At 34.2% G+C, this 27,699-nt stretch overlaps 4 protein-coding genes across 11 annotated transcripts; 1 reads left to right on the plus strand and 3 right to left on the minus strand.

Moving 5' to 3' along the window:
- Positions 1 to 932: 932 nt before the first annotated feature.
- LOC106762754 (MMS19 nucleotide excision repair protein homolog) lies at positions 933 to 12,829 on the minus strand. Of its 2 annotated transcripts, XM_014646810.2 has the most exons (20): positions 12,657 to 12,829; positions 12,519 to 12,581; positions 12,322 to 12,376; positions 11,850 to 11,947; positions 11,188 to 11,346; positions 10,802 to 10,861; positions 9,157 to 9,345; positions 8,513 to 8,566; positions 7,598 to 7,684; positions 6,774 to 7,488; positions 5,344 to 5,717; positions 5,083 to 5,156; positions 4,782 to 4,887; positions 3,782 to 4,641; positions 3,438 to 3,513; positions 3,195 to 3,306; positions 2,726 to 2,802; positions 2,040 to 2,120; positions 1,715 to 1,794; positions 934 to 1,616 (listed from the first exon to the last, which is right to left on the minus strand). In XM_014646810.2, exons 1-20 carry the CDS (start codon positions 12,729 to 12,731, stop codon positions 1,583 to 1,585), a joined length of 3,429 nt encoding a protein of 1,142 aa, XP_014502296.1. In that variant the 5' UTR covers positions 12,732 to 12,829; the 3' UTR covers positions 934 to 1,582. The 2 variants fall into 2 exon arrangements, with proteins under 2 accessions (XP_022637159.1, XP_014502296.1); XM_022781438.1 differs by lacking the exons at positions 12,519 to 12,581; positions 12,657 to 12,829 and having other exon boundaries at positions 933 to 1,616; positions 11,188 to 11,342; positions 12,322 to 12,358.
- Positions 12,830 to 14,610: 1,781 nt separating this feature from the next.
- LOC106762525 (clavaminate synthase-like protein At3g21360) lies at positions 14,611 to 17,542 on the plus strand. Of its 3 annotated transcripts, none has more exons than XM_022781440.1 (3): positions 14,611 to 15,269; positions 15,470 to 15,826; positions 17,456 to 17,542. In XM_022781440.1, exons 1-3 carry the CDS (start codon positions 14,668 to 14,670, stop codon positions 17,487 to 17,489), a joined length of 993 nt encoding a protein of 330 aa, XP_022637161.1. In that variant the 5' UTR covers positions 14,611 to 14,667; the 3' UTR covers positions 17,490 to 17,542. The 3 variants fall into 3 exon arrangements, with proteins under 3 accessions (XP_022637161.1, XP_022637162.1, XP_014501974.1); XM_022781441.1 differs by lacking the exon at positions 17,456 to 17,542 and adding an exon at positions 16,431 to 16,575; XM_014646488.2 differs by lacking the exon at positions 17,456 to 17,542 and having other exon boundaries at positions 14,612 to 15,269; positions 15,470 to 16,069.
- LOC106762524 (lysM domain receptor-like kinase 3) lies at positions 16,459 to 21,583 on the minus strand. 2 transcript variants are annotated; one of them, XM_022781439.1, is made up of 12 exons: positions 21,007 to 21,583; positions 19,944 to 20,544; positions 19,664 to 19,741; positions 18,921 to 19,211; positions 18,598 to 18,743; positions 18,392 to 18,481; positions 18,183 to 18,288; positions 17,827 to 17,978; positions 17,647 to 17,744; positions 17,430 to 17,562; positions 16,912 to 17,019; positions 16,459 to 16,648 (listed from the first exon to the last, which is right to left on the minus strand). In XM_022781439.1, exons 1-12 carry the CDS (start codon positions 21,052 to 21,054, stop codon positions 16,484 to 16,486), a joined length of 2,016 nt encoding a protein of 671 aa, XP_022637160.1. In that variant the 5' UTR covers positions 21,055 to 21,583; the 3' UTR covers positions 16,459 to 16,483. The 2 variants fall into 2 exon arrangements, with proteins under 2 accessions (XP_022637160.1, XP_014501973.1); XM_014646487.2 differs by having other exon boundaries at positions 19,899 to 20,544; positions 21,007 to 21,580.
- Positions 21,584 to 22,038: 455 nt separating this feature from the next.
- Positions 22,039 to 25,958, minus strand: LOC106759648 (putative pentatricopeptide repeat-containing protein At5g65820). 4 transcript variants are annotated; one of them, XM_014642932.2, is made up of 2 exons: positions 23,713 to 25,958; positions 22,039 to 22,541 (listed from the first exon to the last, which is right to left on the minus strand). In XM_014642932.2, the coding sequence occupies exon 1, from the start codon at positions 25,896 to 25,898 to the stop codon at positions 23,916 to 23,918; it is 1,983 nt and encodes a 660-aa protein (XP_014498418.1). In that variant the 5' UTR covers positions 25,899 to 25,958; the 3' UTR covers positions 22,039 to 22,541; positions 23,713 to 23,915. The 4 variants fall into 4 exon arrangements, with proteins under 4 accessions (XP_014498418.1, XP_014498417.1, XP_022637163.1 ...); XM_014642931.2 differs by having other exon boundaries at positions 22,039 to 22,755; XM_022781442.1 differs by having other exon boundaries at positions 22,658 to 25,958.
- Positions 25,959 to 27,699: the final 1,741 nt, after the last annotated feature.

Consider the following 27,699-nt stretch of genomic DNA (forward strand, 5'->3'; position numbering starts at 1 on the left):
TCCTCAAGGTTGATCTCGCAATGGTCCCGACGCCAATACGCCAATCACCGTACTTATAGCCGCCCGGAGGAGATGGCGAATAATTTCGAAAATTCTACAAGTTTGGAAAAAATATCCTGCGAGATTTCAAATGTTAATTTTCTTCAAATATAAATTTATAAAAAAATTCTGAGAAAAATTATAGACTTTCCGCGAATTTAAATTTTGTATGAAAAAAATTATATAAATAAAATTTTAATAACTTTTGTATCAAATTCCGACGAAAATAAATAAAGAAAAGATTTTCAAGAAGTTTGTGATTTTTGTAATAGTTTTCTGCCAAATTTTAACATTGTTGGTGAAAATTTCTGTATCAAAAATTAATAAAGAAAAATCATGTAATAAGTAAATCCTTGGTAAATTTTGCATGAATTTTTCATGAATTTTTTCGCAGCAACTAAATCATAAATTTCTAGTAGTGACTAAACATGTTGGTCGTAGTCGAAGGAATTTGAACTTGTAAACATCTAATCGTATATGTGAAGTTGATTAGAAGAATGCAAGGTGTATATACAAAAATGTACAGTATTAACTATATAGATTTGTGAAGTTTGATTACAAGAATAGAAGGTATAATATACAAAAATGCTGAAATATTAACAATATACACATTATGTTCCGTTAACTTATCGCAATTCAGGTCTTTTATAGAACACATTAGATATTAAGTTCTGAACATATGTTAGGAACAAAAGTTTGTGCCTATTTTCATGTGTATTAGTTGGGTGTGTGATGATATAAATCTTGCATGTTTACATCTATTGTTCATTTTTCATATTTATAAAAGGTTATTTATATGTTAGGTGTAATTCAAATTTAATTTTTAATGTGATGCATGTACTTACCAGTCAATATGTCCAAAGATAGATTGAGATTTACCCAAGTATTTTTGCGGACCAACATTTGATATCAACCCTCAACATTTTCCCCCCAAACATTAAGTATTTTATGGGTAAAATCTCTGCTCGAGCATTACGTGATTATTTTTTAGGGGAAAAAACACTTATGAAAAATAGTTCGGTTTAATTGCTTCTAAAATTTCAATATTTCTTTGCACTGCTCTAATATACAGGGACCTTCATTCAATTCTCTACAAATTTGTTTTAAATTTGTGTAAAAACAAATTTTAAATATCAATTTTCTTTTCTTCTCTAATAAATTTATTGAGAAATTTATATAAAGATGATCACATTGATTTTTACTTGTGAGACAGCTCAATCTATTTTATCCTTTTTCTATCCCATGGAAGAATTTATCGTCGCAAATGACTTCCACGGATACAAGTACACAGGATGGTATATTTATCTTCACATGTTACTGTTCCCCCTCTATCATTCAAACTGAAAAATGTTCAACCGACGACAACATTCATGTCATCGTGTCACCAGGAAATCATTGATGCAACAAAATCTCACTAATATTTACATGTTATTTTACACCACTTAAAAGAGTCTCAGATTTTCCTATTGGTAAAAGAATCTCTATAAATTAGAATACAAAGTTCAAAAGAATTTCCACTACCTTGGGATGTTGGTTTTGAACTTCAGAAATGAAGGGTCCTAGATGACATTGACGCCCTATCAAAAGGTCGAAGGAGGATAAGTCAAAATAAGCGAGTATAACAGTTTAAGGACCATAGCAATTGTACATATTTCTAAAAAACTTAGGCACCCACCATGTTTGCCGGCATTTGACAGCTTCATGGCGAACAACTCTCTTTGTATCATCAAGAGACTTAGATATTGCTCGTAGAACCTAATGTAATTAATATGAAATAGGTTAAAGAACAACAAAAAGAGATTTAACACCCAGGTTATATAAAAAAAAGAGGTCAAGACCACGCAGGCAATGAGCCACGCACAATAACTGTGAACAAGTTGATTCAAACATTCAAACACGGCTTGGAATGTCAATAAGTACAAGATGATTCTATTCAAATCCTGATAGGAAGTTCAATAAAAATATTTGTCAAAAGCTTCAAAGCTATAAGCATGACAAACCTGTGTCCTCATAGGGTAGATTCTACCATGGGGCAGCTCGGACAAGGCAACAAGACATTGAATAGCTGTCTCTCGAACAAGCTGCACAAGGTGAGGAGAAATCAACAATTGCCATTACTGTGGACTTTGATAGGTCTAAGACAAAAAGATGGAAACAAAGTGATGAAAGCAGTCTAAAGGGTCTCGCCAGCATTTTTGAGTATAACCTTTGGGGAATAATAAATTAGTACACCAGTAATTAAGCTTTACTGAAGCACCTTGTCTTTTGATGGGGCCAAAACCCAAAAAATAAGTAGGGTCAAGAGTCCAGGGCCCTCCGACAGGGCATAATGAACCCCAAATATGTCTACACCAAAAAGGAATCATAAAATAACAGTAATATAAAAAAGCTAAGCATAGCGGGTTGATATTTGCAATCGCTCCCTCTCTTTACTCTTCAACGACATTGTGACATGTCCATTTTACTTACAATACACAGTGGAAGGAAACTAATTTCCTGAAGTACATTTTTGTCGACGAAAATATAAAAAAACTGGCAGGTGGTATGAAGAGCAACAAGGAGGAGGGTCCGAGTGTAGTCCCCAAAAGAACACTGGTGAGTCTAACATGCAATAAAGTTATTTCATAACACAAATCGAGTCATCAAAGTGCACTAATAAATAACTCGTACAGAGAAAACCTCATACCATCTTATGAGGGTAGTCCAGAAGCTTAATCAGACAATTGATGATAATGTGCGCATTCTCAATGACAGCTTCTTTTCCTGTTCGCATGAACATAATTTACATAAGACTGTTACAGGTCATTCATACTTGCCAAAACTTACATAATGATCACTGCCTTCATCCCCAACACAAGAATGAATAGCATGGGGCTGCATGGCAATTTTTTCTTTGTTAAAATAAGCTAAGCTATAGAAAAAAAGTGAAAATATGGGATATTACACCATAATCTAGCATCTAGTATATAATGACCAATGGTCGAGGTCAATTGTTAAAATATTAACTTAATTAATCCTTATATAGAACCAATTTCTTTTCACAAAGGAATCATAAAAAACTAAAAAGGAAAATAAATTGAATCACAGTATGACAGATAACCCTACATGTATAGATGAAACAACATTAAAAAAATTCCAATAAGCATGATAATTACCATTTTTCTCAGTCAATATCCCAGATAAGACTAGCAACAGACCATACAGCAAATCTTTATCTTGGATATCTTCTGTCAACATGGACAAACAATCCAGTAGAACAGGTACAAGCTGCAAAATTTGCCAGTGTGTATGCAGGAAAAATAGTTTGGTCAAGAAAATACAGCACAAGGTTTTGAGAGAAAAAGAAAAGAATAATTGGAATCTGACATATGTAGAGAGTTAAAATTCCTCAAACTAACCTTTTTAGCATCATTCAGTACAGCAACCATTGGAGTATCAGACAAGACATGTGCCAAAGCTCGGTATAAAAATGATCTGAGATTACAAAAAGCAACATTTTAGGTAGAGTGAAGGGAAATGGTACAAAGCAGAACTCCCAGTCAAAACATCAATTTGGAATGTCTGCAATGATGCACTTATTTATGTGTGGGGGACCTTGTACATAATTTTAATCAATAAGGCAAAAAAAAATAAAAAATAAGCTGCCAGAACTTGTCGATATGATATGATCTTTTGGTTTCTCATCATAATGGGAGGAAAAATAATTTTCATCGAGTGTGTTTGTATGTGTGAGAATACATACCTTGACGATGAGGAGTAAGCTTTTGCAATCAACTGCAGAAGGATAGGCATCATAGAAGAGAAAAATCGCTGCTTATACAGAGGCCTTATTGTGGCATGAAATTTTTTGTTCAAACAAACTTCAGAATCACTCATTAGAACATGAAAAGCATCAGCAGCAGATTTCATCACTAAAGGATCCTGAATCTGATCTTCAGATTTCATCACCAAAGGCAAGGCACTCTTAGTGCCTGGTATTAAGCACTCAAGAAATGTGATAGTGATGTCTTTAATCCCTTCATGACCACGTAGAAGTAAACCTTTTCCTATCCAGGAGAGACCACAAATGGCATTGATTTGAAGCAATTTATCATTTGCAAAACCCAGGCATATATCACTAAGAACAATTTCTTTCCCATTACTTGTTCCATTATATCTCTGCAACATATCAATACTAGAAAACCATATCTTTGTATTGAATATAGCATCCAGAGCTTCTTCCAGGGTAATATCACTGGAGTTCTCTGCATTGTTGGATGTTGAAACTAATTTGTTAAGTATGGAACCCAATGCCTGTGCAACTGGGACAATACCCCTGAGGAGTGTTACTATAAATAGATGCACAAGTACTCTCATATTTGGAATGAGTGTTTTGGGGCAAACTGCAATAACCACGGATGCAAATAATGAGATTATCCCTTCATCAGTAAGGGAAATGTTGTATTTTCCAGGAGATAGTGGTAAACTTTCCAATTCTTTAAGCTGAAAGTTAGTGCGTGATGATAGTATACTGTAAGCTTTTTGAATGATAAGATTTTGGCTCTCCACAGAACAACTCCCTACAGATAGTTTCATGGTTCTTATTAATGCATCAAGGAGACCCTGAAATACAAAATAGAAAAAATAATCATTACTACTTTTTGGATAGTTTATTTAGTTGGCTGCATATAACGAAAGGCACACGATTTTAACTACAACCATAAAATAATTAAAAAATAGATGTGGGCCACAGCTATATAAACCTTCTCCTCAAATGAGGTACTGAAAACCGTGCAATTTCCTGCTTGACTCCAGATGTCCATAGCAAATTGCAATGCAAAGTCCTCTGAACCTCCATTTTCATGGATCCTGCCCACATTCAATTAAAAGTATCATATTAATAGTAACTTTAGTCCGGTGCAAATCCTCCCATCTCCCAGAACAGAGAATAACTTTTGTTGGAAAAATTGATAAGACAAAATAGATATATCAGATTTCATATCTTTAAGAAGACAATTTAAATAGTCATCGCAAAGTGAATAGAAGTCCTGAAGAGCTTAATACCATGGGAGCAATTTGCAAGCATAGCATTCCAGAAGCTCAACAGCAACTTCAGAAGACCTTGAATTTGTATGGACCTAGTTGAAAAAATGTCATAAAATTTACATCACATCCAAGAAAGTAAACCCACAATATTACAAGGATAAAATGTAAGTAAAAATGTGTAAATACCCAATCACAATAAACCTGAGGGCATTCTAAAAGAGAAATAACCTTCTATCAAAGATGAACATAAAGTATTGGAGTTAGATAGGCCACACAAACCTTTGATAGATTGGAAAATACCGCCTTTTTCATCCCTTGAAGACATGTTACCATATTTTTCATTCCAGTCATGCCTATATTAGATAATGCTTCCACTTTGACTGGAAAGGGCACCACGATATCATCAAGAAACAGAAATTCCAGAATTTTTTCTACGACTAAACTCTCATAGCTCATGGCCTTTTCGGACTCATGAAACTCTTGAACAAAGGAGCCAACATGACACAATGCTTTCAATGCTGCTTCCCATAATACTTTTTTGTTGAAATCTTCAATGATAATTGACATAAATTTCTTCAAAATATTCTCAAATATTGATTTTTGTAATGAAAAAACCTCTGAATGAAACATAGCAAGTGTCTGCAACCCCTTCACTGTAAATAAGTACCAAGAGCCAAAATGAAATCAGTAATGTGAGCTTAATAAGTGTGCATCAGGAAATAAAATATAGCAAATGCCTGTAAAGTAAATAACTTTATTTCTGTCATGCATGTCACACTTGAATTATCTGAATTTTGATCTGAATTGTGACAAATTATTTAAACTAATTAACAAAATGAAATCAGGACGGTTCTAGTTTAGCAATTCCCTCCTGAACCAGCTATCTCGCTTTATGCACCAAAACCAAATAATAGGAATCTGGCATGAAAATTAATTACTTAGATTCCGATTATTAAAGAAAGATGTAAGAGTAATCATTGAATCAAATATATTGTTTACAGAGAAGAGCGAAGTATATATATAATAGCAATGTACTAATAAATTGAACAGTATAGGAAACAAATAAACTGATTATATATCATATCTAATGCAAGTTGGAGAATAGATGTTTTGCCAACGAAAAATCAAAGGTAGGATAGGAAGGCCTTTTGTGAGTATATCAACTATTTAATGATTGATTCTGACATCAATGAAAGTGAAGAATTGTTTTTCAACAAGTTCAAGAATAAAGTGACCATCAATATCCATATCTTTGAACCTCTCACAGCAGGAGGGGTTAGAAGCAAGATGAATGGCAGATTTATCAATAAAGATCCTGATTGTGTCCTTTGAAACCCAATGTATGTAGTGTCATGTCAATAGAATGGCTCCGGAATTTCTTTTCAAGCCATGTGAAGTAAACAAAATTTATCTGCTCTAAAATGAATACAACTAAATCAAGCTTCAGAGTGATGAAAACTTAATACAACTAAATAATGATTTCAAATTTTAGAAGGATGAAGAATAAAGAAAAAAGGATTTAGGGACTAAAACCAGATTCACTTGTTTTATAGGGATCAAACACATTTAACCCATATATTTGTTTTGTTCAAGATACATTCTCATAGATAATCTACATAAAAGGATACCAATTAACAAAATATGATTAAAATTCTGGAGAAAAGGCTGAGCATTTAAAAATGTTTTACTCAAATAAAAAGAGCACACACCTCCAATGTATATATCTGGATCAAGGGGGCATCTGTCCGCACTTGCTACCAAGACTGATCCAAAGGCGTTAAATAATGAAGATGAAAAATTACGAAGCCAAGTACAACATGTTGCTTGCTCAATAGCATACTGCAATGCTGGTTCATCAGACCCAACGATTAACTCCCTGAATCCTGCCAGTAGTTCAATGCAGAGATAAAGGAATCCAAACTTGACTCTCTGAGAGGGGAAAATATTATCATTTGGAGAGCTATCAGTATTACTAACAGAAACTCCTAAATTATCAATCATTCTGGAGAAAAGACCTCCATACACAGCATTGCAAGAGGTAATGGTAGACTTGGAAGCAATATACAGAATTCGACCAATAGCATGCAACTTCTTATTTTCTTGCACAGGAATAGCATCATATATCTCATAAGAGGCAATGCTGTTGAAAATAATGTTGACATCCTCATCATCAATTATTATGCCAGTTAACAAACTGCCATTTTGAACAATAAGCTGCTGAAGGAGGAACAGAGCTTCCATCACAAATTCATTCTCTGGGAAGCCAATACCATCTACAGGTGCCATATTTAATGAAAAATTTGGCTCCCCCAAATATGTAAATAGGGTGTCTTTTATTGAAAACCAAATAGACTTAGCATATTTTGCAATTCTCTCTGCCCCATACTTGGAAGAGCACACTCTGAGATACTTTAAGGAATCAATCTGAAAGCAAAAAAAAAAAAAACGCACAGAAAAATATAGATAATGTTTTTTAAGGTGATTACATGGATATTTAACATCAAAGACAAAATGGTAATCTATTAATACCAACCTTTGCTGAATGAAGTGAAGAAGAAAGTTTCTCAAGAAGCAGAGGAATGACAAATGGCTCAAAGAGAGGTGTAGAAGAGAATGCAGACTGCAGAAAAGTAAAATAATTACTTATATTATAAAATATATTCACCAGTATCTATATGCAAAATATACAATACTGTGACAGATTTCAGTTGCATCTGAGTAATAACATAGATGCTCCTTCGTTTAAGGACAACAATAAGCTCAAATTGTATCCTTATTTGCATATCGTGGTGTGTGCATGTTGCAAGCAACTTCGTATTTTGTTTATTTTATTACATAACAGAAACAGTACAGGAATACAAAGGATATTCCTAAACAGGACAATAAGAGATCAAGTTATTCTACCAAGCATGGGTCTCTAATATATGCCACCCCACAGTCTAATATAAAACACAAGCAAAAAATGCATTATGATTATTCATTAATAAATGTACTTTTTAGCATGGAGAATTTCATGGTTACTAATATTTGAAATTTTCCAGATTTCACATAATTAAATATGTAACTCTATAGAGGGAAAACCTAGATGTAGAAACTTCGCTTGAATATTTGCCTCCATAGAGTAAAATAAAATATACATTTAACTAGAAGCCGTGTAACTTTTGATGGTTATCTCCTTGCCTTGTGATGTTTTCTTAGCAAAACAGCCGTCTAACTTCAGAAAGAAAGATAAAATAAAAAAATAAAATTCTTCTGCTAGTCCTGAAATAAAGGCAAGACTTTTTAGAGAAAAATATTTTTTATTCAAAGAAAATGAGAGGGAAAATGAAGCATGTAGTAACAAATTTAAAAAATCTGGAGGTTCACATCAAAGACTGAAATGACTAATTGTATGGAAACGCAACCAATAAAAGTAAATGATTCAAATCTGAATGAAAGTTACACATACCATTAGAGACCTTGACAAGTCATCTCTTTGCACATGAGTATCTCCATTACTTGGCTGCAAAAGAAACAATGATTACAGATAAATTAAATTACAAAGTGATAAAGTACGTGTTAATATGTTCCATGTTGATTAGAAATAAGGCATAACAAACTCCTCGTAAGACTAGCAACCATTCCCCCCTTGAGCTAACCTTTCAAAAAAGGATTGGTCCAAGTTCATTTCTAAAATTGTATAAGAGCCTTTCCAGCTTTAATGCTGAACCGCCTATAGATACAATCTAAAACTTTATGCTTTAGATGTTAGGGTTTGATCATAGAAGGGGTGTTAAGTTGTCTCACATTAACTAGGAATATAATCAGAATACTTATGAGACCTAGGCAGTTGCCGCCCATTGAGCTAGCTTTTGGGAATGAGTTAAGCCCAGCCCATTTCTAAATGGATATTTACACAGAAATTGTCTATCTTTCAGTCTCCCAACATCAATATAATATGACATAGCCAAACAAGTTTGAAACATACACTTACACCAACCAAATTCTTCGTGTCTCAAACCTACATGCTTAAGTATTGTACAGAAAATGAGCAATCAGTATGAGCAACAAAAGATGTCCAACAGATAAATAAACAAGAAAGATTAAGCTTACATGTGTAAAGTGAATGGGAAAGTAAGGTTCTAAAATATCAAAAATGTCTTTGGCAAAGCTTGCAAGTAGACCAGATGAATCGGGGTATAATTGTGCCAAAGACTGAACAATGTGAAAAGCAAGCATTAAACATTCTGGATCCTTTTCTGCATCTATGGCTTCACAAACTCCGTATATAAGGCCTTCTCCCTACAAGAGTCAAGAACAACTAGTATTAGAGATCGCAAAAAAGGTGTCCATCTGTATCCTAAAAAATGTAACAGAGGCCAATTAATTGTTTAAATTTTTAAATAAATAAGTAAAATCTTGTTTAGATAAATTGCAATTTTGGTAATATAAAAGGTAAGACATTGACCACTAGATTGCAGTTGTTGGGTAGCGTTTTGTTTTCAGATCATGCCTATAGTGTGCATGGTGCAGGTCAGTCGTGTAGTGCGAACTGCGAGTCCTAGGTACAGTCATTTATGGACGTTTGGAAGTGTATTGCAGGTATTTTGGTCTTTTCAATTAAATTTTTATATTACACGGCAGCAAACAAAGTGAACCAGCAACAATGTTAAACACTTGACATTCTTGGCAAACATTGTGTCTAGCAACACACTCTATTTGGCAACCTTCATTAGTGAGTGCATGTGTGGTTTTCCTTTTTTTAATCTTTTATCTTTGTTTCTTTACTTCTCTTTTCTTTTCCTTCTTTAGATTTTCGATTTCTGGTTGTTTAAAACCAATGTTATTTTTTTACTTCCCTAGTTCCCACTGTTATTTTAGTTCCCTGGTTGCTTTTGGTTTTACTATTTTTTTAACTCTCTTTGCATTCAGTAATTCTTTTTCTAAAATTTAGGCCTTGCATTTGATTTTCTTGACTTTATACTCTGCGTATTCAAGTACAGTGAGGTTTTACTATAGATGATGATTGATGTATGAATTGAGTTTTTTTTTTTAACTTATAAATACTTGGATATTAATTATTCAATTATGAAAAAAATATTATAATAGCAGTCATCTCCCTAACCATTATCCTACTTATGGGGTTGACTACTTTGCTCTGCCATCCGGGAATGACAACCATGCTTTCAAATAGTGTACCTACATTTGAGGACAAAGTGATTTTGCCAATATTCTTTCCTTTTTCAGTTCTCTCAAGATAATGATCGAAGGAAAATAAATTATTAATAACCAGATCCAAACAAACTGCATGTAACAGTTAATTCACATTACAAGATTTCTTTTAAACATGACTTGGTATTCAATCATGAAAAAACAGTTATTATTGTATAACAGATTAGATGTTCTACCAAGCATAGACAACATAGATGGTGTGTGGTAATGTGTTCACGTGATAAAATAGAGACATCAGAACATTAATCAACTTGTCTTCGGTATGGACTTGTCCAGCTTATATTTGTTTCACAACAGTAATATTTTCAGCTAAATCTATAACTGAGAAACTCGCTGGTTATATTTGGTATATATGGGGAATTGATGGGAGAAGAAAAGGAAAATGGTTGTATTATGCAAAAACATATATCTTAAGTCATAACACACATTTGAAGCTTAAAAATAACATTAAATATCACCAAAGAGAGTGTTATTTTCATTTAGTTTTGCTCATTCTTATAAAGAAGTTTAGGGAAGCTGGGACTACCAGTGTAGTAAGCGCGTCAGAGTAATGTTCTAGCAGGCAATCAAGCAGTTCAAAACATAGCTGCAGTATTGAAACAGGGAATGTAAAGGTGAGATGCTTTGCAATGTAGCTTATACACAGTAAAAAATGTGAGAATTGCAGAAGAACTCAGTAAAAAAATACTTGGCATAAAGGAAACAATAAGCAGAATCAGACTAATTGATTAGTAAACAAAAACTGAAGCTGATGTGTAATCACTCAAAATTGTTATTTTATTAAACAGAGTTCTTTTTCTGAAATTCTGTTTCACAACATAAAATTTAATGTCCTAGCTGATGTTTTATAATTCTGCTTTGTAAAGCAGGAGCTTTAAATTTATAGGATTTCTGCCCAGAAATATAATTTACCTTCCTGTCGTACTGTCCTAAAGATTGAACTTGAATGTATTGGAAAAAAGACTGAGAAATGGCTGTAGCATCACTACTAGTTACAGTCCCCAAAACACTTTTTCTCCTTATCAATGCCAAGCAACCCACAAGTGCACCACGGACTGCTCTCCAATCTGCCTGATTATAAATAATATTATATTATTCATGTTATTAGAAAATTATATATGGTTAGAGAGATCATAAATCAATAATTACAAAAGATCTGTAAAGTCAAAAATGCAAAATATAAAATAAAAATAATGTTCAATTAGCAATGCTCAAACAAGGCTCAAAAAGCACATAAGTTTCATAAAATATCAAAAGCCAAAACTTGAGGCAATTGAGAAAACTATCAAGCTTGATGTAATGCATCAGTATTGATATTTTTTTTCAAAAGCAGCAAGGGAAACAAAGAAATACAACCTCAGTATACTATCTTAACAAAAGTGTATGATCTCCAACATGAAATCAGCTCTATCCAATCAAGATTGGGACTATAATTGAAACCCCGTGATATGCAAATATGAATGCAAAAAGAAATTGCAGGAATGAACAGGGGGGATAAAAAAGCGATTGACAGATGCAAACTAGAACAGGTGTTTGGAAAAAAGTCGTGTAGCAAAAGAATTATTTATACTGACCAGTCTGTCCTTGAAGAACCCAACCAAGCTATGTATAGTTGCACTGTCAAGAGGTTTTGATTCAACACGAGTGATCACTTCTGCTAGAAGGAGAATTCCTGAAGAAGATTTTTTCCAAGAAAAATTCAATAATAAGATAGTCCAAAGACCTTTAAAGATATAGGATTAGAATTACACCCGTGATTCACTCATAAAAATGCATGAGGACAGAGCACGATCGGTGTGCCACACGAGCACACACAGTGTGTTTTAATTTGTACAAAATTCCAGCACCATATAATCAAGGAGGAGAGAACTCAATCCAAGCAACCTTGGTTGCATAATGGAACTAGACTAGTTTCCTTCTGAAATCTAATACTACACAAATTTCATTTTGTTCACTTCCCTAATTCAGATTTTCACAGAGATTGTCATACATAACCAATCCTATATGTCAGCTTTTAATAAATCAAAAAGAAAAAAAAAAACGCACCTCTTGCACGAATAACGTTATCCGTTGTGGTCAGATACACCCCCAGCTCTCTAACCTAGAATTTGAATCAGAGCAGAGGAACAAAACAGAGCATCCAAAAACAAATTAAGCAAGCATGAACCCGTGGAAAATTCTACTCTTATTTTCATAGCTCGAAAACAAGACATTAACAACAGAAAAAGCCATGCAAAAGGTACCAGTGCTTCTAGAGGTAAGACATCGGTTTTAACGAGAGATGCAATAGCATTCAAGCTTGCAGCCTGTAGTGCAAAAGCGATTAGGTGGATTGTTAAAATAGGAGAGAATGAAATAGAAAAAGGGAAAAGCTGATGAACCTGAAGAGAGGGAGAAGAAGAAGAAGTGTCGACGTAGGACTCAATGTGACGAGTCAATTGAGTGGTCTCCGCCATGAGAGACAATTGAGGGTTTTAGAATTCACAAATGCAGGACAGTGTATGGTAGGGTTTTAGATGGATGCTTAGGCTTGATTCACTACAGAGTACATCAGCACAACTTCACTTTACATTTTTTTTTTATTAATTGCCTGGTAAGTATTATTTTTTCGTTACGATTTTATTTTTCAAAATAAAATACTTTAAAATTTTATGGATGGAATATTTTTTTCTTTTTGCATTGATGAAATTTTTTAATAAAAAATAGATTTTAACCGAAAAATCGTATTAGTGTTAAAATTGTTAATAAATAAATTTATTATAAATGATGTTTATAACAATCAATAATGCCGGTTTATTTTACTACTTTATCTTGTGCACGTATTTTTGTATCATTTAAATTCTTATAAACACAATTTACTTTGTTATTTTATCATTTACACATATTCCTGTTTATTCTTTTTTTTTTTCAATTCAAGTTTGATTGAAGTGTTATTTAATTTATTAAAATCTGGAGATTGTTATAATCTTAATATTCTTTTTAATAATGTTTTAACTACGATTTATTTTAAATTCGTACCTTTTTTTTCCACATCTTTTATTTACTGTTAGCATTAGGCTAAAGTTATTTTATAACTAATGTTAGTTATATAGAACTTTATTCGTCAACATTAACAATATGTTTTTCCTAATGTCAAACGTACTTTTTTATTATATTAATTAATGTTATTTTCAGAGTTTTTTTTAGTTAATATCAATTAAATTTATTTTCTCGACAATGTAGATTGGATTATTTCTTAAAAAATGTTAGTTAGAATTTTCTTTAACTAAGTTTGAATAATTCCTTTTTATTAAGATAATTATTTTTAGTTTATACCAACTAGTTTTTGTATAATTATTAATAGAAGTTGCTTTTAATTTAAATTATTTGTATTGTTTTTTTCAATATTAAAGACGGATGTTATTTTTTTTTGTATTAGTTAGAGGTTTTTTCTATTAATATTTAATTATTTTTTATTGTCAATATGAGTTAGATTTCACGGATTAACATATATATTGTGATTATTATTTTTATCAACAACATCAACTTATTATATTTTAATAATTTTTATGATTATTTTCACCAATATTAATTATAATTATTTTTGTCAATATCAATTAGAAGAATTTTTTAATTAACATTAAAAAAAACATCTGAAAACAACAATCCACATCAATGAAAACAAAACTATGTACCTGAAGTAATATTCACAATCTAGTCGAAAAAATAACATTAACTAAATTTTGCTAAAAGATAATTAATATTAATATTTATTAAATAATGAAATAATTTTTAAAGTTTAATAATTAAAATAACAGATTTAAACAAAAAAAATTAAATTATTTTACGTAAACGAAACATTAAAAAAAATATTTAAAGTAGGAATAAGTTAAATTTAATATAGGTTTAAACCATTTAGTTGTCCCTATTTTTGGGAGGTTTTCCATTTTGATCCCGTCTTATTCGAATCTCCAATTGAGTCCTTATAAGTGCTAATTTCAATCAATTAGGCTCCTGTCGTTAAATTTAGTTAACGGGGTTAACTTTTTTCACAGCTAGAAGGATGACCTGTTAATTTCTGTAAACGTGGCCTATTTATGGGACTCAATTCATGCCACGTTTTAACTCTAAATAGGCTACGTTTACAGAAATTAACAGGTCATCCTTCTAGCTGTGCAAAAAAGTTAACCCATTAACTAAATTTAACGACAGGAGCTTAATTGATTGAAATTAACAGTTATAAAAAAATCAATTAGAGATTTTAATAAGACGGGGATCAAAATGGAAAAACCTCCCAAAAATAGGGTATGGGAGAACTAAATGGTTTAAACGTTTAATATATGTAAAGAGCTTCAAAATATAAGAATACCCACACTTATCCTCTCCGAGGTTGGTGACTGAGAAAAACAAAACATGGGAACTGCTTTTGTGGAAATCTATGTTCCCGGACAGAAGTTTGTGAACGGAGTTCCATTTCCTGCGGTGCTTTCTCCGTCTGCAAGTGCAATTTCTCTCACGGATTCCGTCAAAGCCAACCAACCCTTCCTCCAATCACTGCTACTCCAATCGGGGGCTGTTCTTTTCAGAGGCTTTCCCCTCTCCACCGCTTCCCACTTCAACGACGTCGTCGAAGCGTTCGGGTACGACGAGCTTCCCTACGTGGGCGGCGCCGCTCCCCGCACCAACGTCGTTGGTCGCGTCTTCACCGCCAATGAGTCCCCACCTGACCAGAAGATCCCTTTCCACCACGAAATGGCTCAAGTTCCTGAATTTCCTTCGAAATTGTTTTTCTTCTGCGAAGTGGAGCCTGGGAGTGGGGGCGAAACCCCCATTGTTCTTAGCCATGTCGTGTATGAAAGGATGAAGGACAAATACCCCGAGTTCGTGGACAGACTAGAGAAGCATGGCTTATTGTACATCAGGGTTTTGGGAGAAGACGATAACCCTTCTTCCCCAATTGGCCGTGGCTGGAAATCAACCTTCTTAACCACAGACAAAGCCATCGCACAACAAAGGTGGCTTTTTGTTTTTTTCTTTTGAGTAAATTCAAGACGTATACTGAAGTTTGGTTTGCTGTTCAAGCACTTGGGGTTAGTGTAATATAAAAAATGGATTATGATAAAAGTGTAGGAAAATTTCAGTGCAAATTGTTCACTACTTCTTTATATGGAAAAGAAAAATAAAATTGATGGGATTTGGAATGTTTGCATCGTAGGGCTGCTAAACTGGGTATGAAGTTGGAATGGCTAGAGGATGGTGTGAAGACGATTATGGGTCCAATTCCGGGTGTGAAATATGATGAGAGTAGACAGCGGAAGATATGGTTTAACAGCATGGTGGCTGCTTACACAGGTTGGGAAGATGAACGGAATGATCCTGTTAAAGCTGTAACCTTTGGGGATGGCGAACCACTACCTCCTGATATAGTCTATGATTGTCTGCACATACTGGAAGAGGAATCTGTGGCCATTCCTTGGCAAAAAGGGGATGTTCTCTTGATTGATAATTGGGCCGTCCTTCATTCCAGAAGATCTTTCCATCCACCACGCAGGGTCCTAGCTTCCCTTGTCAAGTAAGCATTTGTAGCAGCTAGCTACAAACACTGTTTCTACTACACTCAGTTCTGTCTGTATTGTAATTTCATACAGATACATCCAGATTTATACCATTACCATATTAGAAACAATAACCACTTCAGTATCAGTAACAAAACCTTGAACTATTAAGCATTATAAGTTAGAAACAAGAAGTGGAAAGAGATGTCTTTTTAGATTTAGTGAACAAGCAAGTCCAATCGGAAATTATGTTATTATTATCTCGAGAAAATAGCATGTCGTTTGGGAGCATGAAAAGATTGCTTGTCCTAGCATGAATTCAACACGAAGCAACATTTTTGGACGAATGTTACATCCATAAATGTGGGAATTGAATCACGTCTTGCTTTATCTGGCCCTTGGGAAGGGTATAAACCTTGCAAGTAAATAATGAGTACAAACATGTACATTAATGAAATTACAAATTATGTCGGCAGCAATCAGAGCGCAGCGAAATATTTTCTCAACTCAATCACAACATATTTTAATTACCAAAACTTTGTCCTGTAAAACACGATTGACCCATCGGTTTCATGTGAAGTCTTAGCTCATATTTTATTGTATCTCTCTATATTGTAAAAGGGGGAGGAGAAGATAATGGAGTAGTGGGGGAAATGACGATGATGGTGTGTAAACTATCTTCCCTGAACAAGAGCGCTGAATACCTGGCTGTTCCCTGCAAGAGTGGCTTCCCACTCAGCAGAAGACAGCAAGATTTGTGAGAGGGAAATCACAACTTGCTTCATGTCAGGGCGTAATACGGGATCCTCTTCCACACATTGCTTTGCCAGCATGGCCATCTATGTAACACAACAAAACACCAAGATCAATGAGCCATTAGAGTAAAAACCTTTTATGCAGAATGTCATCCCTTGATATGTCACTTCAAAGTTGATGTAGTTTTGTTTTATTTTTAATTTTCATTAGTCCAAGAGAAACTATGAAACAAATTAACATTTTCTTGATTACGTTGTGAGCTGGACAATCTTCAAGCTTCTTGGGTGAAAAACCAAATACCCAAAACCATAAACATAATAATAGAAAAATGGAGAAGTCAACTTACCTTATGTACACAGTCATGGGGATACAGATCCATCATAGTAGGATCAACGAGGTTTCTTGTGCTTGACATGCTATCGGAATCGGGTGAGTTCCTAAGAATTGCCAACATCTGTAATTTAACAAATATTAAGGTTTTGCCTAAGAAAACAGTTACAATTCGCAACTATAAACCTCAAGAACGTGCATTATAAATGAAACAAGGAGAAAATGTAGACGTACATACTAAATAAAAAATCCGACAATTTTAACATGTTGCCAGTAAACACAGATGTTGCAGCTGCCAAGTTTAGAATAAAAAAAGAATATATGTAATACATCAGAAGTCAAAGCAAAGAAGCTATTTAGTTTTCATCGCATTTACTTGTCGTACGTAAATTTTGTATCCTCAAACCAGGCACAACCTATCTTATATACCATCATTACCAGATCTATTAGTGACTTGACGGCTATGATTAGTTAACTATATTCCAATTTATGCCAGTGATAGTTGTTACATAATAATGTCTCAAGGGAACTTACAATAGATGCCAATGGTCGTTTTTCAGGACCTTGTGTTTGAATGATGGCCTCCTTCCCTGATATAACCTCAAAAAGAACAACACCAAATGCATAGACATCACTTTTGGTCGTTGCAAGGCCATTGCTAAAGTATCTGCAAAACATTATAAATAGGAAAAAAAATAATTTTTTTTTCTCTTTCCATACAAGAGGAGTGTTTGTGTACAAGTAGACATACTCTGGAGCGAGATATCCATATGCATTTACACCTTTGGATGCTGTGGTTTCTCCCTCATTTGTTTTACCAACTAGTTTTGCTAACCCAAAATCTGATATCTGAAAAAATAGTGAGACCTGGGAATCAGCACAGCTGTAAAACCTTTACAACTAATTTAACGGTGTCCAAATTTGTTAGTACCTTGGCTCTAAAGGAAGCATCAAGCAATATGTTGCTTGTCTTGATACCTTGATGGACGTAGCGAGTTTTTGTATGTTCGTGTATGTATTCAATGGCCCTAGCAGCGTCAAGTGCAATCTGGACCCTTGTGATCCAAGAAAGAGATGAATGACCTACAAGACCAAAAAAAAAAAGGTCTTGAACCATATATTCCTTACGTTCAGGCAAGACGACAAAACGCCAATTCAAGCCTTCTCATCGTTGAATAAAAAGTTTTGATCAGTACTACCGATTATACCACTAGAAATTTTACTCAAGTATTTCTGCAGTAAAAACAAAGATGTTTTACAGTAAATTAGCAGCTGGCGCGATCTTACCCTTATTTTGAGTATCGTGCAAATGGCTGCTGAGTGAACCCTTTTGAGCATACTCATAAATAAGGAAAAAATCATCATGACTAGCCGCATAGCCGACCAATTCTACCTTGACAAAATTAATAAGAAATTGGACTCAAGCTCTTGAATTGCTGCAAGGAGGTTATTCTGAAAACAAAGCGTGTAATTTATTGCGAACAATAAGGCATTACCAGATTAGCATGATGAACCTTGCACAGAACTTTTATCTCTGACATAAGTTCTTTATTTTTAGTGGCTGTAATTCTCTTAATAGCAACTTCCTGGAAGATTTAAATTCAGGCCAAATCAGTAGGAGTATAATAGTTGTCTCATTATTTCCTTATGCTCAAGCACTTGCTTTTTTCTATAACACAACTAAAAGTATACGGCGACAAACCTGGTCACGAAGGAGACCATAGTAAACAGAACCATGTGTTCTGTGCCCAAGCAGATTTGAATCAGAGAAACTATCCGTCGAGGCAAAAATCTCTTCGTATGAAAAAACTACAGGCCTATCCATGTCCAACATGTGAGGTATTAGGGCTGCAATATCAAATTCTAATCAATGTTAATCTAAAGTTGTCACATAGAGATGAGTGTGTGTGTGTGTGTGTGTATAAGTTCAAAGAATTGAATACAAATCTGAGATCAATTAACATGTGTAGACTTCAGAAAAAAAGTGCATGCTTGAGAGTCTAATCCAATTAGTAGGATGGTTACACGATGCTTTGGTTGCTACGGTAATTTGGTGACTGCTGGATTCACCATCAGTTTGCTTCTGGTCCACAGGTTTGCCACATCCACAAAACAAATTTGGATTGCCAAAAACATAGAACTTGTTAGAGATCTTTCCTGCAGAATTTGTTGCATTATTTCTGGCTTCAACCAAACAATCAGGCGATCTCAGGAATAAACAGACAACAACGCTCAATATTATCAGAGCAAGACCAACAGCAAAACCTCCTACGATCCATTCATGGGGCATACGACCCTTCTGGTTGATTTGGTCGGCTGTAGGAAAAGACAATTAGATACTCAATGTTTGCATAATAACTGACTTGTTTGAGAAAAGAAGAAAGAAACGTGCATTGCGACGTATTTGTTCTTGTTTTATGAATTAAAAGGGAACTGAGTTAAGACTTATGTGATAGAAAAGGTGTACAAACAATACTGTCTTAAATTAAAAAATAAATAAATGAATGCAGAAGTTGCCAAAAATACTTTTTTTAACATGAATTTTGTTAACTAAATAGTGTTTCCTTTGGAATTTCAGAGCTTAGTGACACTGGCAGAACAGTTAAGCATAAACTAAAAGAACAAGATAACATAAGATATGTTTGTAAACAAAACTTCAACCTTTACTATTTGTGCTAAGATAAAGAGACGACTGATTATTATTTTTATTTTTCTGAGGGAAAACTGAAATGGTTTCTCCCTTTCTTCCATTATATGCTGATCCATACCTGAAAATCCATCTACAGAGGGGGAAGGGACTGGAACCGGAGGAGTGTCGTTCTTGAAGTGATAAAGCTCACCAGGAACTGCAATGCACTTAAAAAATTTAGCCAACTACATTTGCTTAGGTGATCAAAAGAATCATTCAACTTTAATGTTAAAAAGTACAGTACTCCCTATAACCAAATCCCAACCATTGAACACTAGAAGATTGTAGTGTTGAAGAAGATTGTTGATGCTAACCCGAATTCAAAGGTATATAATAGAGAGCACCAACAGAGAAGCTACCAGGATTGTCAATGCCATTATTCACTGTCTCAATGCTATCCATACTAACCCCAAACCGGCTTGCTAGTGACTCAACACTGTCCCCATTTTTTATGACATAGCTCATCAAATAGTTCCACAGTCCACTGGAGCAGCTACAGAACAAGTTCAGTGATATGACACCATGATCTTTTCTTGCCCCATATGTGGTGTTGGGTAAGAGAGCAAGCCCATCATAGGCTTCCTTCACCAGATCATGCACAAACCCTCCATTGGATTTCACTGTGAGTGTGGTGTTAGACACAAATTTCTTCATACCAGCATCACAAGAACAGTTTTTCCTGATGAATAAATAATCCCAGCCATTGTCTTCGTAAGTGATCTCACCGGGCAACACGTCAAACATGCTTTGTATCACAGCCAAGGTTTGGCTCGGTTTAGGCTTGAAGGCCATGAAAGAAGTACAAACGCGGCTTGTGTCGGTGCAGTTTGTTGGCGTGGGATAAGAACTCGTGCAACAAAGACGAAGCAGAATTACATATAAAAGTAGCAACCTCAAACGTTGTTTTATTGAAGGATTCATCTCTTTGCTTAAAACAAACGAGAATAGAAGTTTCCAAGTCTGTGATAAAGTAACAAAAAATTTGAGTTGAGGAGAAAATAGTGGAACTTGGTTTAGAGAAAGTAGGTTAGAATGAAAGAATAAGGACAATGAAGTAGGAAAGTTTATCCAAGTTTGAAGGCTAATGGAACATTCAAGTACAGATTTAGAGTACAAACTTGAAAGCAAGATATAAATATATCAAGGGTGGCAGTCCCAAGTTCCAACTTAAAAAAAACCTGTTTTTTTCTTATTCTTCAAGAATTTGAAACAATCCAAATAGTGTCAAAAGAAATATCATCACAAGATACGTGAGAATGTAACGATTGATGAAATGGTAAATGGGCATGTGCTAAATTTGATAAGCAACCAACGGAAACGTATGCTGCATTGTTAATGGAAGAAGAAAGTAATGAAGAGAAGTTAAGCACAAGATTTATTTTGAACTGAAAACGATGAAACAAGAAAACTTCAAGAACCTACTATGATGGGGACATCTCGATATTTTCTTGCAGCTAAAATTAATAGCATAGTAGTAACATTTTTACATATGAAAAAGGAACAAATTGGTTTTGCTCTGCAATTGTTTTGAGATTCCGAGGAAGAGGAAAATCATTAATTTATCGTGTTAAAGGACGTTCCACTTACAGAAAAATAGAACCAATAAATGATTTATTTTCTTGAATAGAGGGAAGAACGTTTTGGTCTTAAATGATGAAAGGCCTGCGTCGGTAACAAGGTCACCGAACTAGCCGTTGACTAGCTGCAGCCGACACAAAAGTGTTATTTGCTGCTTCTGAGTTGCATTGAAGAGAGGTGGACATTCAGATAGGAAGTGGGAATTTGCGAAGTGTGGTGATTAGAGTGAAGGAATGAAGAATGATTGGATGCAAAGATAGGAATATCGTAGTGATGGCTGTAGAGAATAGACACTCTCGGAAGACATAAAAATGGAGTCTAGGACAGTGTCGCACATGGACTCAAGACAAAGTGTTTGCTGCTATAAATATTACTTGGATCCCACTCTTTCAGTTGAGAGCTCAGAAAATATAAATTCCATTAATAAATAATAATTAAAACTTGAAATTTATAATTAATTTAGTACATTTAAGCTCCGATATCTTCGATCATTGATGTTTTGATATTTTATCTTTATTCATTTCATTTCAGTTAAGATAACTAAATTAAATCTTTATCAGAAATAATTTTGGAATGAAAAGAGTGATATAATATATAAAATGTATTTTCACTTGTTAATCAGCATAGTTTTTATCAACTACAATTCCGTAAAACAAAAAAACAATTAAATAGAGTGGTACATATATCTGAATAATTAAGAACAAAAAAAACATTATTTCTTCCTGCTTAAAGGCGAAAATAGATATATAAAATGGAAAATAAAATTTTAACACCATTTTCTAACACTATTTTGACACTGTACACGTGTCAAAATGTGATTGGACGATTTCAAATTAAAAAACAAACTTTGGTTTTTTTCTTCCAAACATACCCCTGTCTCAACTATTTTAATTTAAAATCGTCCAATCACATTGCACACGTGTCAAAAAATGATGTTAAAATATCATTTTCCATATAAAATGATTATAGGTAGAACTCTTGTTCTATCAAAAACTACATTTTAATTTTTCACCTTATTTTACACTGTCTTTCGCCTAAACTAGGCATAACCTAAGTTTAAAACTTCAATGAACAGAAGAGTTATTAGCAGCGTGAGTGAGGGGAGTATAACACATCAGGGTATTGCATCTAATTCTGGATCCAGATCACAGCTAAACTCTGAACTTAAAGAGCCAGAACTGCATAATGCAATATACTCGTACTATGAAGGAATGCTCCCGTGAAAGGATCTTCTCTTCTGAACATTGGATCCTTTGGGGAGTTCTCGAACCCCATTGAGAAAAGAAAGTATATTGCCCAAATTGCGATCCTTTGAGCTATCTCCTCCTTTTCCACTAATGGAATTTGCAATGCCTGGTGACTTCGTAGTCAAAGTAGCACTGGAATAGCAGTGAGTAAAGTTAGCATGGTCATCAATTATTACAGTAACCTTTTTGTTCTAAAAAATAGTAAAAATTACTTTTAAAAATAAAATCAGATGAAAAGGGGGGTCTACAAGGTTTAGATAACAAAATTCCAGTGAGACATGATACAGAAAAAAAGTTATCCAGTAGCCATCTGTACCGCCATGTTGCCTGCCACCAAACGGATTACCTGGTCCAGAAGATATCCGTAAAAAATAGCATTCATTTTTCACAATATGTACCTAAATTATGCACATGTAGACTTGACACCTAAGTGAAGAAATGGAAAAGGAAGACAACATAATCTTGTTGCATTAACAATTTTGACAAAAACGAAAGAAAATACTTCCCCGTGGCTGATTGTGTAAATGAAGGTTTTTTAAACAAGTATCACATTTTCGTAAAGCATATCAGTCACTGGCTGATCAGATCACGCAACACCATACAGAAGTGCTACACATACGTAATTTCTTCGATGAAGGTGATATATCCTATAAAACTGGGTACCAACCTACCCGTGAGTTTAAAGTTTACTTAACCAAAATCATTCAAGCCAAATCTATTCGTGCCAGGGGGAGGATGACCGGCGGGTTTCCCATACGAATTCCGGTATAACAATCCATCACCCGCATCACATAACATAAACATGAATAAAAGGAGAGCAAGTCAATCCCAAACTCCTTTCCTTCAGTGATCAATAAACAGATTACAGGAAAGTTCATAAGACTGCACTTGAAAGTTAGAAAAAGGAAGTTAATACATTCCCACTTTTCAGGCTTTCAGCTAATCATGGTAAATACTCCCATCCCATCCAAGAAAATTCAGTCAAGAGGGAAAATAAATTCTGGCTAATGTTATTCTGATCATTGATAGAGATATTTCACTAATGATTAGAATGCCTGTTTTTAGCTAATAATGGATAATCCATCCAAGTACAGGCGACATGCAAAGAGGGTTGAAAATTTTAAAAGAGTTACTCTGCAAAGAGTGGATATCTGATAGTTAACTGGTTAATGGTAGAAAGAAATGCATGGTGCATAACATAACTATTCTAACAGTTAATTTGAATTGTTCATATTAGAGTCAAGCAGTAAATGGAATTTTAGAGTTAGAATTCCTTTTCAATCTGTATTTCCCTTCCTCTCACCTTATCTCAAGTTCTCAAATTCTGATAGTAACGATTTTGGTCGGTGAGTATTGATACATCAGAGAAAAAGCAGCTTCTCTATGAATTGAATTTGAATATGATCATTTAATTTCCATTCGATTGAATTTCCTGACCAAATTCTTGCCAAAGATCACACTCCTCTGAATTCCTACATATTTTATGTCAAACTTCACCATTGAAAATTATAATTTCTGACGGCCTCCACCCCATTGGCGTTGTCTAGCTCTCCTCTTCCTCCCATCCTTTTTCTCCTTTTCCTTTTCTTTCAAGTCCCTCTCTCCTCTCCGTTTATACATCTTAAAAGTGATCTGCCTATCAGCTGCCATTTTCCTTACCTTCTCCGTGATCTCTGCTGCGAACTGCCTGTTATATAATTTCCTCAGACCACGCATAAGTTTTGCAAAAGTATCTGGTTGTGGCATTAAATCCTTATCCATCATGTCTATACAGAATGAACAAGCCTCCTTCACATGTCCTTTTGAAAAGAGTGCATGAATCCAGATTGTCCATGCACTCACATTTAGCTGACACCCTTTAGAAGCCGTGATACAATTCCAAGCATCTTTGGCCATTTCAAGCTTCTCAGCTCTTAGAAGAGAATTCATCAGATCCTTCAGGGTACCATATTGAGGAGCAGTAAAAAGCCCTCTTCCAACCATCTCTTTAAAATACTCACAGGCTTCAACTAGGCAGCCTTGCTCAAGAAAACCATTAATCATGATGACAAAGGCGTCAATGCCAGGACTGAGCCCGTTGGATTCCATTTCATTCCAAAGTCGAACACCTTCCTTGACCTCTCCCAACTTGCAAGCCAACCTAATGACGGTATTGTAGATGCTAAGATCCGGAGGACAACCAATCTTCTGCATCTCATTCACCAGTTCCTTACATTCTTCCAGCTCCTCCTTCTTCTCATGGGCCACCATGATATGCTGATAAATAGTCTGATTTGGGGAATGCCCTTGCTGTATCATCTCATCCAAAAGCTCATACCCCCTTTTTATTTTTCCCCACTTACAAAATCCACTAATTAATGTGGAATATGTAACAACATCCGCCTGACAACCACTTCTCTGCATCTCCATAAATACCCGCGTAGCCTCCTCCAATCTTTCATGTTTACAGAGTGACTGGATCAAAACTGTGTAAGACGTGGCATTTGGCTCACAACCCTTCCTCCTCATCTCTTTCAAAAGATCATAAGAATCCCCCATTTTTCCGGCCTGAGCATACCCACCGAGTAAGTTGTTATAAACCACAATATCTGGCTCAATGCCCGCTTCCTTCATCTGAACCAACACATGCTTGGCCTCCATAAGCTTCCCTTCCTTACACCAACCATACAACAATGAAGTAAAATGCTTCACACTCGGTTTCCACCGATACCTCATGTCCTCAAACAGCGAAGCTGCCTCCTTAACACTTCCATTCTTGCATAAAGCATCCAACAAACACCCGAAAACATACTCATCCGGTTCACACCCGTACTTGGGCATCTCATCCAACACTTCAACCGCCTTCTGAACCATCCTTGCAGAGGCAAACCTTCTCATCAAAATAACAAACACTTGCTGCGTAATCAACTGAGGATTCTCCTGCCTCATTTCCTCAATCAGTGCCCAAACAGCACCAAACTGACGCATCCTACCCAAAATCTTAATCATTGCCTTGTATGCATCCTGATCATGTCGAAAACCAGATTGCTTAGAGGCCCAGGAATAGAACCTATACGCCAAATTCCCGGCATCACCACATCGATTCAACACACGTTCAGTCAATCCGGGCCTCACAACAACTCCAGATTCTCTGAGAGCGAGTTCCAATTTGGGAACCCTAGAATGGTACTTTCGTAATATTCTATAAACCTTTTCCACATCAGAAGCAAACTCGTCACGACTTTGATCGTTTGCGTGATTTACTGAATTCTCTTGCAGGCGAATGAGGCCAAAATGGTTTGTTAAGCTATTGTTGGTGTTGCTTTCAAATGTTGAGCTTCTAGAATTGCAATGTGAGAACAACTGTGAAGAGCTTTGAGAAGAACTTACCTCAGAAGTAGTACAGAAAAAATGGAAGAAGGTGTCCTTTGGTGTGATTACCGATAATTTTCTCGATAGAAAAGGATCCAAACCATGTTTTCTGAAGAAAAGCCTCGAAACTCTGTACATGTTCCTTTGAGGGTTTTGCGTATGCTCGATTTCAAAATCTTCAATTTCCTTCAAATGTCTTGCTTCATTCATTCTTTGACTGGACACAAACTTCAGAGGTAGATACAATTCGAAAATGCCTTGTAATTAATTTTTTTAAATAATTTTTTAAACAAATTCAAAAGAACAATAAAATTATCTTTTAATTAATGAATACTTTTTATAAAACAATAATTTTACATTTTAATTAATTAATACTTTTTTAATAATATTAACCAAATCATCTACAAGTTCTATCTTAAAATTCAATAATTTTTATCTTTAATTCATTAAAAAAATAATACAAATTTTACTTTTAAATTTACTTAAATTTATTAATGCACTCTCTCCTAAACCGATGTGTGAATAGACACACCTTTGGTGGGAGACACTCTAATGCACCTCAAGTTATGCATATTTGAAGTCAAAATGCAAAAGAATGCATCATTCAAACCACCATTCTATTCCTATTCAATATATGCTTCATAATTTTACGTTATGAATTATAGTTTTTTTATAAGTTTTAATTAATAACAAAATACATTAAAAGGTGGGTTGGAGTTTTATAAAACTATAATATTTGGATAAATTTTTACACTTATATTATTTAAATTTTTTTAACAAATACAAAGTTATTGTTTTCATAGTTACATTACCTAGTCGTTAAATAGTTGTGGAATGTCAAAACTTCATTTAAATTATAATATATATATATATATATATATATATAAGACTATTTATCATTTTGATAATTATATTACTCATAAAAATAGTAAATTATTAAATGGTTGATTAAATGTTAAAAGATGATTAAAAAAATTGAGAACATAGAATCTAATGGTGGTACTTTTCTTTCTGGTCTTTTTGTTTTTGGTACTCTTTTTTGTCTGGTAAGACCCAAAAGGAAAGGCTTACGAAAGTTTAGTGGGCTTTAATTAAACCCTAAATAGAAAAAAAAATCTGATGATCATAGACGTTTATTTCACGGTACATGTAAGGGGACTACTTTTTGCAACCTCTTTTTCTCAATACACATGTCTCATTTAATTCTTTTTATATATATGAAAGTAAATATTTTCCAAATGTAAAAAGTAATTAAGTTTTAGATATATTTTTTACATGCATTTAAAGTATTATAACTATGTAGCTATGTCTTTTTCTGTAGGCAAGTTTATTACTTGTAAAATAAAAATAAAATAAAATTAACGATAAAGATTGACCAGTTTTTGTTTAACATTCCGATAATTGTAGATGATGAATAAACTGGTTAATACCTAAACAATAGAATAAATAAAGAGTCCTAATCTTTCACTATTAAACTGATATAAATGAGTAAAAAGAGAGAATCAGTTCAAAAATCATTTCATTCTGTAGAAAATAGAATCGTTTCATTCTGGAAAAGTAAAAAGGGAAATATTTGATTATGACGAAAAAACCCATACAATTTGTAGCTAGGCAGAATCTTTTGAAGAACTAGCTGATACGCCATCGCAGGAAAAAAAACTATTCAATTTAAGTGGATTCCAAAATGTATATATTCATAGTTAGAAAATTAACGAAGTATCTTATGTGTATATAAACTCTTATTTTTTATCATACCAAACTTTTTGTTATGTTATAGGAAATTACACAAGATAATTCTGTTTTATTTGTTGTGCTTTTTCTTCTGATGAAAAGGAAATTTGAAAAAATACAGTGACACTGTGACACGCATGTGCAAGTTATGTAGAATCAGATAAACTAAAAGAGTTGTAAGTTTGAACCAATCAGGATTCTAGACAGT

This window comes from Vigna radiata, chromosome 5, assembly GCF_000741045.1.
Source record: "Vigna radiata var. radiata cultivar VC1973A chromosome 5, Vradiata_ver6, whole genome shotgun sequence".
NCBI classification, from domain to species: Eukaryota; Viridiplantae; Streptophyta; class Magnoliopsida; order Fabales; family Fabaceae; genus Vigna; species Vigna radiata.